At 41.8% G+C, this 16,392-nt stretch overlaps 1 protein-coding gene across 1 annotated transcript; it reads left to right on the top strand.

Moving 5' to 3' along the window:
• Positions 1 to 6,201: 6,201 nt before the first annotated feature.
• On the top strand, positions 6,202 to 16,006 carry C1H3orf38 (chromosome 1 C3orf38 homolog). The gene is made up of 3 exons (XM_090057568.1): positions 6,202 to 6,538; positions 9,016 to 9,236; positions 11,569 to 16,006. The coding sequence occupies exons 1-3, from the start codon at positions 6,406 to 6,408 to the stop codon at positions 12,142 to 12,144; spliced, it is 930 nt and encodes a 309-aa protein (XP_089913694.1). The 5' UTR covers positions 6,202 to 6,405; the 3' UTR covers positions 12,145 to 16,006.
• Positions 16,007 to 16,392: the final 386 nt, after the last annotated feature.

Raw genomic sequence — 16,392 nt, 5'->3', positions numbered from 1 at the left:
GATGCTTTTCTTCCAGACTTTCTCAATCTTAAAAATGTTGTTGATTACAAATGATAATCCACAGTAAAATGTTGAATTGTGATTTTCCATGTAATTTAAGATCTTGAAATTTTATTTGCTCGTTTCACATAATACTGACACTTCCCTTAACAAAGAAGTGGGGCTGTCGGGTATAAGGACAACGCACCCTGTTCATTGGATATTATGCATATGTATTATCTGAAACACTTATCAGAATTGTCATGCAAATATTTAGTTAAATAAAGTAGGTACAAATTGCTTTTATAGTAAAACAAGAAAAGCTACAATACACCTTGGGTTCTTAGTTCTCTGAAACTTTCAGAAATCAGCAGGCACCCTGTGATGAGAAGTTCAGTAAATTTCTCAGTTTTAACCAGCATAAGTTTTGTTTGTTTGTTTTTCTCCTTGTCCTTGTCATTTACCTATTTAACAGATTAGGAAAGCTGTAAAGTGTGTGATTGAAAAATATCACTAGTGTTGCTATTGAGAGTTCCAGATTGTAGGGGGCAAGGGGATTTTGCAAGCCTGGGGAGAGGCAAAGGTGGTAGGGTTCTCAAGGAATGGACCTCTTTGCCACTAGTAAGGGAATAGTTAGATGCTGAGGTCGAGGAGTGTTGTAACAGAGTTGTCAGTTGATGTAGCTCAGAGAGGAGAGAAATGGCTTTGAATGGACTATGTTTTTAGTACCATGTAAACAGCAAGCCAGACTAGAATTCCTTATATAAGGGGGGGAAAGCATTGACTAAAAAATGCACTGAACATTGGAATCAAGAGGGCAGATAAGAATGGAAGCTATGAAAAAGTTAACAAAAATTACATCTGAAGGGTTATTACAGTAACAAAGCTGGTAGAATTTTCCAGACAATACTTTACCAAGCTTTAATTTAGTGTGTAAGGAGAGTCAACATCCAGTGTTTCAGCCCATAAACTGATACCATTGACAACTGATGGGTAAAACAAGCTCTGGAGAAATTCCATATAGGGAAACAGTAATAATGAGCATGCTAATGTAAACCCAAGTGTGATTTAAATGTTTGCCTGTGTTCTATACTAAAATGTTGGAACTAAGCCAGCTGTGCCAAATTTTAAGTGCAGTGCTTGCTTGGCCATATGCCTATGAAATAGTTGGTGATCTGTATTTTATTGTTTCAGTAATTTTAATGTCCAGTGTGCTGCACAGTTTCAAAATGGCAAGGCTTATTCTCTTGTCTGAATCAAAGTGGATAATTTCATTCCCAAATGATTACTGCTAAATGGATGTGGTAGGACTAAATCTGCGACTCATACACCTATGCATCTTTCTTGATGTCTTGGGAGGTGGGGAGGAATTGTACACATTTGACCAAAGATATTATTTGGGACCTCCCTTTTATTCTCATGAATTGGTGTCTGTAAGTCCTTCTCTTCTCTATATCAGTGTTTGGCCTTTATACTGTTAACAGAAGTAACTGTTCAACCAGATACAAATTTGAATTAAAGCAGTGCAAATTCTAGTTGCTCCTAAAAGCACAGCTGTACTTCTGAGTTTCAACACAGTGATGTTAAAACTCCTTGTGTCTACAGGCTAATAACTTTTCAAATGTTTCACCTTGCAAAATGCAACTTTCCATTCTTGGTCAGTGGCCTTTTTTAATGGAAAGTTTGTGTAAAATCCCTATGGCCAATTTTCAGTTATGGGAATATGGAAAATAAATACTTTTATACTGTTAAAAAGAAAAAAGGTTAAAAGCCTGCCAAAAAACAAACTAAAGTTAGTTACTTGGTAATAAAGTTGTTTGTATAAGAAATAATGCTTTTGCTTCCACTAAAACAAAAATTTAAATGGTTATAAACACTAGAAAAATATTTCTAAAAATATTTTAATTGATTTGATTTGAAGTACAATCCTTTCCCAAAAATGTCCTGTATCAAAGGTGAGAAATGTGTGGATGTGACTATATCAGTTCACTTAGCTACCATGAACTCCAGAAATGTTTGAATGATACAATATTCAGAATTTTTTTGCAGTGATTATACAAATGTTAACAAGGAGCAGTTAAATGCCAATATTACTAAGCATAGACTGTAGTTAAAATATTTTTGATGTGCAGTAATCTAATACAATCTTGAGTGTACAAGGCTCAGTGTAACCATCAGGAAATGCGATAATCAGATTCTCAGTATAATCTCTTTCTTCTGAATCTGTCCCTTCACATTATACAGCAAAAATATTTTCCGTAATATAGAACTGCTGTTGAAACCCACTCTATGATCATCTTAAAAGCTGCATAGGAGTTCACTTTGTATGTATGCTGGGTAAACTGCAATTTCAAGTAATACCCCTTTGACACTACTTTAGCTGAATTAAGTGTAAACTAGTGAGGATACTACCTAGCAAATGCTATTGTATTTATTTTTCATTCTTGTATTTCAGCTGCTCATAAGCTTATCAGGCACTTTGCTTAAGGAAGAATTTCCTTCTGCCATCACCTTTTTCTGACTTGAATTTGCAAGCAGAACAAAAGCCATTTCCCTGTTCAACTGTTGTGATGTTCAGACTGAAGCTGCAAGCTTCCCATGTCATAGGTTAATAGAAGAATCTAAAATTTGCTTTTTCCTATGTTCTCTGTGTACAATCAGCATTTTTCTGACCTTCTGGGTACCACCACATTCCTAGTAATTTTAAGATAGAATTCAGAATATCAGATGCTTCCAACTTTTTTATCAGTTGTTTTTAAATCTTGAGTGGCATAATAGGGGAAAGATTGCTTTGTCTGTTTAAGCTCAAGATTAGGGTCTAGTCTATACAAGGCTGTTTGTTCAGAAATGGATATAGAGTTATAGTATTGTATGTGATGAAGATACTTCTTTCGGTATACCTTTTTGTGTAAATTTATGGTAATAAATACCTTTATACCACTCTGGCTAGGCTAGGATTGCATGCTCTGAAAATTAGGATATACAAGCTCTGTGTATATGAGGATTCATACGGGTGGGCATATTATAGTTTTCCTGAAAATGAAGTTGCATAACAATTATCGGGCACCAAGCTAAATTTTTAAGTATACTTTTTTACTGCTTGTAATGTCCTGAATTCAAAATTTTGTTGAGATAACCCCAACATTTCTTCCAAAAAGACTTCTTTCTGGAATCTGCACACATGGAGCATTTATACATGTGTTCCAGGAAAGGAACTTTAAACACAGTGGCTCAGACAGCCACTCTAAAGCACCTGGAGCAATTGTGTATCAGTGTCTTAGTGCTTAAAAATGGTGGTGGGGGCACTTTAAAGCTTGTTGAGTGAGCTTTAGAAAAAGTGCCCCCTCCATTTTTAAGAGTGGGGACATTGATGCGCAAGACAATGGAGTCTGCTTGAGCAGGGTAATTACCATGCTATAGCAGACGCGATTAATCGAGTCTGCTCTGATATTGTAATTATAGTGTGTCACAGCAGCCTTGCTGCTTGTGTATAGGTGCCCTTGAAGTTCAAGATGAAAAGGAAAGTTTTTTACTATTAAAATAGTAATTCCAAAACTCCGTTTATAATGGAAAGTAAGTAAAAGCATTGACTCTTGAATTAGAATAATCTCCCCACAGTACATGTATACTAAACCACCTAATTCATGTGAAATATGACCAATATCTTACTTAGCATTGGAACTCTTAACTTTTGTTATTTTGACCATTGTCCCTGATTTTTTTTTTTTTTATTATTGTGTATGGCAAAGAAGAGTATATTCATACAGTACCCTATACCAGGGACCTTTATAGCAACTTGAAAGTGACATACATTAAGAAATAATAAATAAAGTAGGTTAAATAATGTAGAGATGTACAGTACTTTGTTTTTTTTACCAGGAAGAAAGTTGCAAGCTGAACTGGTAGAATAAACTGCTTATAATGCACTCTACCTTTTTACTTTTATGTTTTGTCCTTGTTTCTGAATGACTTTCATTAAAGTCACTGTCTGGTTTGTGTCTCTTTTAGAAGTTCATACCCAGCAGAATATAATTATGCCTTGCACTTCCTTAGTGGTTTCACTTATCTGGTAGGGCAAATACTATGACCAAGGTAACACAATTAAAATGCCACTGTGTAGTGGAGGGTGCACCCTTGTCTGCATGCGGATATGACTCCCTATGAGCCTCACAGTTAGCTTCCCACTGACCAGCTTCCAGTGGTAGGATATCTGCTACACGCCAACTTTATGGAAATGGCAAATTTCTCCCTAGCTTGCTCCTGCAGCCATACGGCTGAAGGCAAGTAAAACTCTGGGGGATCTGAACCCCATGTCTCAAGGCTTGGGCCTGCACCTAGGATTCACTTCCACATTTTTTGGCTGATCTCAAGCCCCAGGCTGAAAATCTTGGGGTGGAGGATACTTGCTGGTAGTAAGGCCACATATGGTTTTTGAATGATTCAAAGGGTTTAGGGCTGATCTGGCTACTTTGACCTGATGCATGAAAAATTTTAATTAAGTTGTTGTTTTTTTTATTTCAATGATGTCTAATTTCAAAATTTAACCACTCAGCATACTGAGATGACAAATGACAGTCAAGTTACACAGATATATTGCTTTCCTAAAAACATCAGTTCACAACTCACTTTGCTCTAAAAGATTGGCAAGCCATCAGAGCATGCCCCATTTATTAAATATTGAACGTTGGTCTCAGTAAGAGAATGCTGTAAATGCAAAGGAAACCAAGCAGAAATGCCACTTAAGGGAAATCTGGGTTCGGTGGGGGGGGGTGTTTATTTTTTTTCAATTTTTTTAAGATTGCTTAAATAAATTCATGCCAAACTCTTCATACCTATACATTTTGGTTCATGTATATTTAGCATAAGTGACCAATTTAATCTACAGCATATCATGATGGAAGCAATGGACTAACACCCAGGTTTCATAGTTTTTAATCGCTAATTAACTCGGTTTCCATTCTAATGAGAATTCTGATCATAAGCCAAAAAGCTGACGAAATTGGTTCCTAAGCTTAGTGGCAACCCTTGTCATTGGTTTTATATCCTTGGTCTTTCGGCAAGGTGCAAGACCCCTCTGGTTTCAGATGACATTTCTCCAACTTCCCTGCTTCCTGACCTTTGCTTAACTCAACTTCCATACGAAAGGGAAAAAACAGACAATGTTGCTTGCTGATTGCTTTCATACTAGTGTTAGGTGGATCTTAAGCAAACACAGTAACTACCCAAGATGTAACTTTGGTGAGAGGATGGTAATACCTGATAGGCTTCCAGAGGTTACTATACCTTATCTCTGAAGAACAATTTTTGAAATGGCTAAATGATAAAAGCTTAACATGTTCCAGGTATGCTGTATTTCTGAATGGTTGTGATGACTCTTTTGGGTACACTCCAGAACCAAGGAGGATGTCTCGGAGGAGGTTTTACATCATGTTAATACTGTAGCTCTGTCCTTCCTTCTCCTTAAAAAAAAAAAACAAACTTCTGTGCTATTCCTCAAATCACCTGATAAGAAAACAATGGTATGAAAAAAATGCATGTTCTTGGTTACTGTATTTCATCTATGTGAAATGTTTGGCTTTCAAGTCATGACTTGTACTTACAGGAAGAATCTGGTACCCAGCACCCATTCTATGCACTATATTTCTCTCTTTGAACACTAGCCATTCTTCTTGGTTCTGGTAGCCAGGAGCCTACCATGAGAGAGGGAGTCTAGAGCCACTGTTCTGTAGGCAGTGATGGTTTTAAGTCTGGTTTGAAGAGCTTGCACCTTCCCTGAGAGACAGCCCACAAGGGCATTCAAGGAGGAGCTACAAACAACCCCAAGGGACTGGCTGTATAGTTTCTACAAAAATTCCCATTGTGTGCCGGAGTCCTCTTAGAAGTGAACTGCTGTGGAAGAATATGCATGTAGAGAGAATAACAGCATTGCGGGCGGTGTGCAAGAAAAATGGATGTGTAGTAGGCAAGTGGATCTATACCTGCTAAACTCACCCTAGCAGGACGAGAGATGTCCTAAGCCCAGGTAGGAGGGGAGGGAGAGAAGATGGATGCTCTGCACTGACAAAGGTAGACCCGGTGATCTTCCAGCCCCTAGCAGCTATAAAATGAGGTCGGGATGGATGGACAGCTGTCCTTTACTAACACAGGGCTGGAAGGAGGGCCAGGAGGGGACGGGTGGGCGGGCGGACGGAAGCTGCGGCTCAAGCCGAGGGGCGGCGCAACCCTGGCGTCACACTCGGACCGGGCTGACGCGGCCCTGGCAGGCCTTGGCCTGGGAGCGGCTCCCCGCCGTCCCCCTTTCCCTCTGCTCCGCTTGCTGTGGCGGGGGCCGCGACGGGCCTCTTAAAGCGCCGCGCCGGAAGCGGAAGTGCCCTCGCGCGGTTGCTAGGGCTGTGGCGGGGCGCGGCAAGGAGGGGGTAGGGGAAGATGGCGGGACTGGGGCTGAGTTCGCGGGAGCAGGCGGGCTGCCGCGGCCTGCTCGACCTGCTTAGTACCGACGATCTCCTGGCGCTGTCGGATACAGTCACCAACCGCCTGGTGGTGCCCGAGTCCCGCAAAGGTGCGGGGGGAGTGTTGTCGTTGACGTAGTGAGGTGGGGGCGGGGCTGTGGGGGCCGCCGGCGCGGTGACGTACTGACGTTCGCGGGGATGGGGTGTGTCGGCTTCGCTGGGGTCTGCGGTGCTGCACCTCAGTGACTCTGTCTGCACGGGAAGGAGAGGGAGTCGGGCAGGGACGTGCGCACCAGATCGGGCTCGTGTTGCTGCTTCTTTTCCTGGCCTGGACTACTTGTGCTGTTAACTTGGGAGGGGAAACCACGCGTAGTCCAACCTAACATGAGTTATTGCCCGGTAGGACAGCCCCTGGTTTCTGCACCTTCATCCCGTACTTTGTGGACTCTGATCTTGACATGCACGCACATTTCAGGTTGCTGCCTGTTACATGCCTGTTACCTGAAGTGCATTTGTGTACTCGGGCCCAAGTTAAAGGAGCCATAAATCATGGCTGTGCTTCACATTTGTCGACTTAGATTCTGCATTATAAGTCCATGTCTTCTAGAAAGTTGTCTTGCTTACATTTTGGAAAGTTTATATGCTTTTTTTTTTTTTCAAGCTGACGTGCCCCACTGAGGGTCTTGCTCAACTTAATTTTTATATATATTTTTCATTTTATTTTGAAATGGAATTGAACTGCTAGGCATGTAATACTAGCTAAAACTGGAATGGAATGGGCTTAAAGGCCAATGTTCAGTCTGTATTACAGTGGTTGCCAAACTTTTTTTGCTGTGACCCGCTGCTGGGAGCAGAGTACAGCAGCTTGGGCGGGGGAGCTCCCAGCACGCAGCACGGTTGGCATTGCCCCTGCAACCCTCATTCGGGTCCCGACCTGAGGTTGGGAACTGCTGCTGTATTATCTCCCAACTGAAGGACAGTTTCCTGCAATCTAGTATTTCTAATATCAAGTTGGTTACTTTAAAGTGCCACCTTGCTACTAGGCACAGTGGCTCTCCTTGACGTGGTTTGTTTGTTGTACGCACAGAACATTTATTTGTACTTTCATCAACCATCTTGATCTTTTAGTGCTGTCAAAGACTAACTTCACTGGCCACACCCAGATAAGTGGAAACATACGTTTCCCCAGGGACACACTTTGTGCCACTTGTCCCTGGGAAATGCCTGTGCCATGAGTGTTCTTGTGTGTGGCAGGTTACCCCAGGTGGGGTAGAGGAAGCTGGGGCCAGCAACATTACCTGGGGCCCTGGGGGCCTCCAAAAGCTGCAGCCACAGTGCTCCTGCAGCAGAGAATCTGGCCAGCAGCTGGAGTGTGGCTCAGGCTGGCCAGGCTACAGTTTGGGGCAGCACTCACTGCCACCATGAGTACCACCTTGCTTTTTAAGGTGCAGATTTTTTTGATCCTGAGATCTCCTGGGGTCAACACCCTCCCCCCCATGCTGCAAAATAGTACAGGGAGCACCTGCATGTGTTGTGTGTGGCACTGTGGATGGGTCTGCCAAGCCACATACTGCATGTTCACATGCATCTGGATGTGGCCACTGAGTGCATTTTACTACTTACTGCCAGTAGAATTACCAGGTTGTGATTCTTTCATCTTCATTGTTGAATGTCCCTTACTCCCTGCATCAGCTTTTCCTTAAAAAGTCCCATTTTGAATAAGCAGGGCGGACAGTTAACTGAAATGTTGTGATCTGTATTACTGTTGTAACTGTATAAATAGGGAACTTGGTGAGAGCAAACAAACTTTAGAAAATTATCTTGGTATTCTAAAGGACTTTGTCACACTAACAACACAGAAAAGCATCTATTCAGGAAAAATAAAAAGCTTGCCTGTTCAAGGTGCCCACAAGAGAATTTATATCTTACTAAATTCTTCACCTTGACTACATAGATCGTGACGGGAGAGACCACTTAAATTTCTAAAAACGAATTGTTAGGGCACGCTGCACTTTTGTTAGGTTCTCTGTACATGAAATAAGTGGGGTTTTTTGGCATTTCCTGAAGTGGTTGGAGTATCAATGTTTAGTACCACATTAGTCATCTCCATTTGGAAGTGTCAAGAAAAATATGCAGGATAAAGGTTGTGTGTCCTTTTTGACCTTCTCAAATAATAAAAGCCTTTGGTAGTCAGTGGTATGTGGATATCCAGAAGTAAGTAGTTGTTCCTGCTTCAAAACCTGTATTGTTCAGATTCCTCAGCCAAAGTGCTTGATCAGGCTTATGCTGTTTTTTCAAGCCTTTTTTCCACAGCCTGTATGCAACTCCCTGTCTTGTCTGATTTGAGCATCAAATTGCTCATCCAAGCTTCAATCCCTGTTTTCGACTTCTTAGTTTATGAATAGGTTTCAGACTTTGTATGCAGCTTATTGAATGACCCTAATATATTATAGCCATGAGTTTGAGATGTTGACCATCAGCAGTGATAAAAATGTGCAGGTATTTAAAATGTTTAAAGTGGAGTGAGAGGTTAAACAGATTTTGTCTTTAGGAGAAGCATATTCTAACTCAACTCTTTCATTTTCAGAAGCCATTCATGCCATTTTAGTTTACAGTCAGAGTGTAGAAGAGCTACTGAAGCGAAGGAAAGTGTGTCGGGAGATGATTTTTAAGTACCTGGCACAACAAGGAATTCCGGTGCCTCCTTCTTCTGAGAAACACCAACTCATCCATTATGCAAAGCAGTACTGGAACCAGCAGCTGTCAGATAAACCCTCAGAAAGAGAGGATGTTAAATTCGATAAAAAGGTCAGTGGTCTCTTCTGAGGGACCTAGGAACATTTAATACTGCAGAACACTTATGCTTATAAGTATTTAAATTTATCTAATAAACTGAATGTTTCTTTTTAAAAAATGTTTACGCTGAATTGGAGTGTTGGCTTGGGCTGGGTGCATATGTTCAGATAATCATGAGAGTTCTCCCAGGTTTGTTCTCCTGGTAGAAAATCTTACTTGGCAATGCCTGAATAGATATTCCAGTGCTGAACCTTTGAGGAGCATAGTTTGCAGGACTGATGTATGCAGAGAGGCTCCTTGGCTATGTAGCATCTCAGCTTGTTCTGCAAGCTCCTTCAATCTGTCTGGCGACAGATAGCAGCAGTGCACAAGGGCACCCCTCTCTTATCAGCATTTATAGACATAAAGTTTATCTTGAGAGAGTTGCTGCTCTCCCAGTAGGGGGGGAGGCAGTCTCCCACTGCTGCTTGCATCCCAGAGGGCACGGGGGTGGGGGAGGGAGGGCATGTGTCCCCCAGATCTAGGCAAGGTGGGCTGCAGCCAGGGCTGCACGGGGTTCTTCTCGGCAGTGCTGGTCTCAGAGTGGGCACTGGCAGCACTGAGAGGATGCTGCATCCACCCCAAATTTTGCTGCTACTCCATTCCGAGTGCCACCACCACCAGCTGCCTGTGTAGCCCTGGTTAAGCGCCCCACGTCCACCCATGTGCCAAGAAGAGCCAGGGCAGCTGGCAGTAGCAGTGCTGGGAGTGGAGCAGCAGCGAAATTTGGGGTGGATGGCAGCATCCTCCTAGCGCCCGCTTCAAGCCCAGCCCCCCCCCAACAAGAAGAGCCCCATGTGGCCCTGGCTGCAGCCCGCCCTGTGCAGATCCGAGAGGCACATGCCTTCCTCTCCCCCCCACCCCATTCCCTTCTGGGGTGCAAGCAGCGGCAGGAGCCACCTCCTCCCCGCCCCATGAGCCATGGCTATGCCTCCCACCCCACCTGCCCCCTCCCTCACTGGGGGTGGGCATTGATATGACCCTTCCCTTGCCTTCCACCACACCAGACTTACCAGCTGGAGGCAGCTGTATTGTATAATATGCTTCCTTAAATATCAGCTATCAGTATCAGCCCCAAAAATCTCTATTGGTGCACCCCTACTAATAACACTGTGCAGTAGTGTATTTTCACAGTTTTTACCTGGCACACTACTGTGCAGTGTTATTAGGCTACTGTGCAGTAAGCATCTTGTGTAGATGCACCCAGTGATTAGACGGCTTCTAAAGAATCAAATATTAGTTTTAGTAGCTTTTTCAACACTGGCTAGTCTTGGTTTTGCCTGACTAAAAAATACTGTATATAGTCCTTTTTTGAGGATTTGCGTAAAATAAGAGTTAAGGAGGTCTCCTTGACTATATTTTCTCTCTACTTGCTGTGCAAATCACCTCAAACGGTCCAAAAGATGCAGTCTTGCTGGGCAGCCTCAAGAAAATCATCCTCTGGGCCAGTGTATTATTTGTTTGAGGGAAGGGGAGGAGTTGGTACTTTGTTGCTTCTTACCTAGCAGTCTTGGAAGGGCTTTGTGAAAACACCCGGTGCCACTCCTCACCTGTAAAATGGGAGATTAGAAAAATAAATTAAGTGATTTGCCCAAGATGTGCAGCAAACGGAATAGAGAATCTAGTTCTAACGTAGTGCTGTGCTCTTTTGTTTGTCTCTGCTGTCTTAAGATTTTAAACAGGTCTAACTCTTTTTGTGCAAGGACCTGTTCTAGCTTTTCAGACTGTTTTATAGTTGATGGCAGGAAGTGCAGATGTCTGGCGATTGTTTTAAAATATTTTTCCCCACAGATTTAGTGCTGGTGAAAGGGTCCTGTATCAACAGTCTTGGACCCTGAAGTATTCTTTAGCTTTAGCAGGTGCGTGCACAGCCTTGCAAATACCTGTGCAACATTTCCTTTCCCATCTCCTCAGTCTCTCAGCCTTATCCTGTAAGAGTAACTCATGGTGTGAGGGGAAATTCAGAATCCATGACCGTATATAATGGTGCCTCTTTTCTGAAACAACAAAGGTGTGAGCTGTACCATTGGCTTGATACCTGTGTAGCAATAGTTTTGGTTGCTTGGGTGTCTTGCACAGGCTGCAGGCAGGTGTAGTGAATCTTGAAGTCACTGTTGAATTAGTGAGTTTGGGGTGAGATTCACATCTTTTTTTTCTTAAGTTTTTTGATTTGGGAATATTTCAGGAATGTGTTGAACAGGAAACCATTTTTAGTTCACAAAACTATCTTGAGCTGTATAAAACTGAACTGTGTACATTAACATAAAATCTTGCTATGTCTAAAAAATGTTTTGCTTGATTGCAGGTCGATGGGCAGAGACAAAAGCAAGAGGAAGACGACTTGCAAAGTCTGGGTAAAGAATTCTGCCAGTGGTTCTTCAACCTTTTGAACGCTCAGCATCCTTTGGGGAGACAATCAAAAGAAAGTTGGGGGCCACAGCATTTCTGGGAGGATGCCAAGCTGAAATTCTATTACAATACATTAGAACAAAGCACAGAAGAATATAACGGTGCAGAACTAGTCAGCCTTCGTTTACTCTCATTGGTGAAAGAAGAATATCTCTTGTTCACTCCTAACTTTGATGCTGGTGGACTGAAATGTGCCAAGTCTCCTCATGGGCTAGTAATAGTGGCAGTTGCTGGCACAGTGCACAGAGGCAATATATGTTTGGGTGTCTTTGAACAAATCTTTGGACTCATCAGTTGGCCAGTTAGAGAAAATACTTGGAAAATAAAATTTGTGAATCTTAAAATCTTTGGACAGAATGCCCTGGAGCCTGGGACACAAATTCAAAAGCCTTCCATAAAGTTTGAGTTTAACCAACTACAGGAACTGTATGATGGAAAAGAACTGCACTTGATTGAAACTTATAAATTCTGAGCAGTGTACTTACAGAACTGGGAAAGAAAGGATTGTTTGAACAAAGAATACAGCGCTTGCTTAGTGCATACTTACACATGCAAAGGGTTTTGTTTCTTGAGTCAGAATTGCTAAGCTGATGACAAGCCAAAGTACTGAGGAAAATACACTATGAGATTCCCTACTGTGTTTGGGTACTCACTTTGTATACTAAAACATATTCAAAGAGTTACTTCAGGTTCAAGTAATTTTTTATTTGTTTGTTCATTTCCCCCTTCTCTATCTCCCACTTACAAAATGCATGGCAAAATTGGGATCTAGAGTTGTGGCATATTTGTACTGGATGGCTCAGGGACTAGTAGTAGCACATGGAGATTTTCCCCAGGCAACCAGTTCAAGTTGTACTAAGATGGTAACTGAAAAATATTGCCGTTGGGTGGCTGCCCAAAATGAACTGGAATTCTGGGTTTAATTTCTTACTGTGCCAGTAACTACCTAACAAAATCAGTAGTCATGTTGGCAGTCTGTGGAGTAGTCAGATAGTTATGGAGGATTACTGTCTTCTAAACTTAAAAGATATAAATACCATAATGGGTGATGTGGGAAACTGGCAGTGGTCTTGTCAAAGCTTTTCTTATTTTGAATCAAAAGTTTTCAGTGTTGCCACTTACTTTACAGTTTTCAATAGCATTTAATTCATTGCAGCGTTAACCCCTTCATCTCCTCTCTTCCCTCCCAAAAAGGCTGCAAATCCACCCCTTTCCAGCACTGACTCTTAACAATTGAGTTACTTGCTGCATCTTCACGTGAAGCAAGTGCTTTGATACTGTAATTTATTATTACCTTGTACAGTAGTTTACAGCAGAGGTTAATGTACTACTTTAAGTGATGATTTTTCCATATTATTCCATATTGAATTCCATAAATTCAAGAATTGTATTCAGTTAGAGTTGCTTCGTTACACTGGATAGAAATCCATTTTTGTAATAGAAGGAAATTGGAAACTGAAATGGACTTTTCCAGGTAGGTTTGTGATATCCCTGCCAAGAGTAATTGCAATGAAAGAATACACAGCATCCAAAAAACTTCTAGACTTCTTTTGCAAACAAGGAATTTAATGTTTTGTCCCCTTAACAAAAAAGAAATGTTGCAAGAAATAGTTGAGTAAAGGGCAGTATTTTAAAATGTTGTCTTCTGCTGGATTGCAGAGAAATTCAGGATTTATTGGTTACTAATTTATGACAAATATAAGCAGCTCAACTTTCTAAATTCCTATGGAGCGGTTTCGTTGTATGCATAGCTAAATCAAGGTTCATTGGGAATCGTATCCATTGGATGGTGGGTAAAAGTGTTGATATGCCTTATAGCTTTCTCTTTTGAAATGAAGAATTAGCTTTCAAGCCAAAAAATTAAACGGGTGGTTTTTTCAAGTTATGTGGAGTTGCACACTCTTTGAATGGTTATTTAAGTAAATTTCTTCTTTTTGGCAGAAGTGTACTTTTCCTGGCTTCATAACTGTTTCTAAATGTGTTTTAATTTATAAATGTGACTTCAATTTTGAAAGTGGCATAATTCATTTAAATTTCTTTGTCTTAAAAATAACTGAGACACCTACTTTGTAGCATAGTTAATGGTCATGTGTACTTTCTGGACTAGCCTATACAGAGTTCATAGAACATGAAGAGAGATTAGAACTTCAGGATCTAGAACAGAAATGATTCAATATCTGATAAAGCAGCTTTTGTATAGCCCATGCAGAATTCATCTTAATCACTTGATAGGTTTTGGCCTGCTGTCATTCTGTCCCCTGGAAGGAGTCTGGCAAAGCCCTGCAACCTTCCTGGGGGTGGAGCGCGGGTCCCCAGATCTGCACACAGGATGACAGCAGGCTGCCACTGCCAGTACGTGATATGAGTTTTGCTTTGAATGGTTCGAGGTGCAGTTTCCCATAAACCACCTCCTATACCTATCTCCTTGAAACTTGGCCAACTTCTTACCTTCTGAAGGGGCTACCATCTGCAATAGGGCAAGAAATGACAAAATTATAGGCATTTTCATGATTCCTCATTATACCCTATGAGTGAAATGTCAAAACAGCAAAACAGTTCTGACAAAATGAAAGGGGATAGTGCTTTGAAACAAAATGAAACGGCAAAGTGAAACACTGTCCCTTCAAAATGGTGAAAAGATATGCTTTGTTGGATAGTTTCCTTCACGGTAATTTATGTATAGTTGACATGAATTACATATGTGCTCATGAATGAACTTTTGATAAGTTTCAAGAATTTGTGAGAGACTTACATGGATAAGAAAAGTAGTTGTTGCAAGATGAGGGCCCACTCTACATGTTGCAGGTATGGCATGCTTACCTGGTTAATTGCACATTTACCTTGAGACCATCTACATATGCAAGGTAGCTATTGCACAATAAAAAGCTCCAACCAGCTATAAAGTTAGACCCTGAAAGTATGTACTGACTTGATAGCTGGTTGCTATCTAGCTTGAATTTGTAAGTGTACTGGGGTCTTTCCTATGGTTTGGAGCCCCATCAACTGACAGGGCCCGCAGTTGCAGGGATGCATCTTACCCAGCTGGGACTGCAAATCTAAGCAGCTGTGGATGCTGGGTCCCTGCAGTGGACCTCACGGCAATTCCCCCCACTCTGGACCTAGGGGCAGGATGATCTCTCCTATGACAATCTCCCTGCCCCAGGGGTCTGTGAAGCGCCCCTGTACTTGGGAGCCCCTCAGCTGGGAAGCATGGGGCTCCCATGCTGAAGGAGCTTGCTATTTGCAGGTGCAGGGGGTGTCCATGATCAGGCTCCTCCTGAACAGGCAATAAGGCTTGATAGGATCTAATGCACAATATGGCATGGCAGGAGACGTGATTGCATGAATCGTGCATTAGATCACCTCATACCCTTACCTGCACATATAGACAGGGCCTAGGTGAGTCTTGTCCTGTTTTTCAGATGTTGAGTTCTCTCTTCCCCAGTTTCCATTAAGTTCAGTTTATAAAAAGGTTGACCAAATTCACTGCTACTACTTCCCACTCTTAATATACCACCACCATACGACTTAGAGCCTCTCCTCCCTCCTACTCCCATCCCTGATGGCATTTGTGGAATATATAAATTGTTGCTTTGCTTGCTTGAGAGAAAACACCTTGAAGGATGATCAAACTGTAACTAGAGAAAGGAAGATAGGGCCTTCCATACACAGAAATAAAATCGGAATCCAGGACACCAGCAGTTCATGTTCTGTACTGTTCAATATTCAAGAGACTGTATCACTGGAAGGTGGCTAAACTGAAGTTCTTGGGATGTGGAAGTATTGTGGGAGAGACACCATACTGTCTGCACCTCCATCTGACTTCATCAAATTAATGTCTTTATTCAAAGCTGATGCCAAATGCTCCAAATTTATTGAACAATTTTTATTGCCTTATAGCCACACAAAACATGGCTGGACTGAACCATATACACTGACGACAGATTTGCAGGGGAGATGAGAGTTTATAGACTGGTACTAGGATCATAGCAAGAAATGGAAAAGTTCCATGGCTCGCCCATCTGCCTGGGAGGGTACCGTATAGTCTCTGATTGAGGCACATTTGTTATTTAGGTGGTATATATATCTCTTTGTAGGAAAAAAAACAAGAACAAAAGGAGGGAGGCTGAAAACACACAGGCTTCACCATAATCATTTTTGCCACACCACATCATAAAACAAGGGAGGCAGCAGCCCGCTGAATGTTGGTTTCTTACACAAAATACCCGTTGTTACAAAATTGTTAAGCTAAGATTGTAAGAGTAATTTGTTATCAACCTACATTTGTCTGTTGTTATCTGAGCTTAATTGCTATTAAATTAGATCATTGTGCATGTTGATGGCAATATACTTGAATTTTCTAGTTATGAATTGTGGAGTTTTAGGATAAGCATGGCCAAAGAACATTTCCCCCTTCTCCCCTCCCCCCCATTCCCCAATTTCAGCCATTGGCACTACAGCAAATAAGTCTGGTGTATAGTGGGGATAACAGCTGTACAAAAGTCATCCTGCCTCCAGTACTTGTTAGGGGAGCCAAAGATTGATGGATAAATCTGGACTGTTCACAATGCACATAATAGAATTTTGGTGACACCTGGTGGCAGATTCATTGCCTGCCTATATTTATGGGCTGATCTACAGGAACAAGCTTTTAGAATGACTGTAAGATGTTTAGGCTTGATCAGAAGGCAAACAGTAGGCTTCTTTATAGAAGTGACAT

Source organism: Crocodylus siamensis, chromosome 1, assembly GCF_052110815.1.
Source record: "Crocodylus siamensis isolate JL-2025a chromosome 1, ASM5211081v1, whole genome shotgun sequence".
In the NCBI taxonomy this organism is placed as follows: Eukaryota; Metazoa; Chordata; order Crocodylia; family Crocodylidae; genus Crocodylus; species Crocodylus siamensis.
The sequence above is the reverse complement of the archived record's forward strand: the minus strand, read 5'-3'. Positions and strand labels throughout refer to the sequence as shown.

Excerpts from the sequence above, each read along its gene's own strand:
- C1H3orf38 (XM_090057568.1), top strand. The coding sequence starts at position 6,406 with ATGGCGGGACTGGGGCTGAGTTCGCGGGAGCAGGCGGGCTGCCGCGGC. Across the intron at positions 6,539-9,015 it reads GGTGCCCGAGTCCCGCAAAG|AAGCCATTCATGCCATTTTA; the intron begins GTGCGGGGGGAG and ends TTTCATTTTCAG. Across the intron at positions 9,237-11,568 it reads ATGTTAAATTCGATAAAAAG|GTCGATGGGCAGAGACAAAA; the intron begins GTCAGTGGTCTC and ends GCTTGATTGCAG.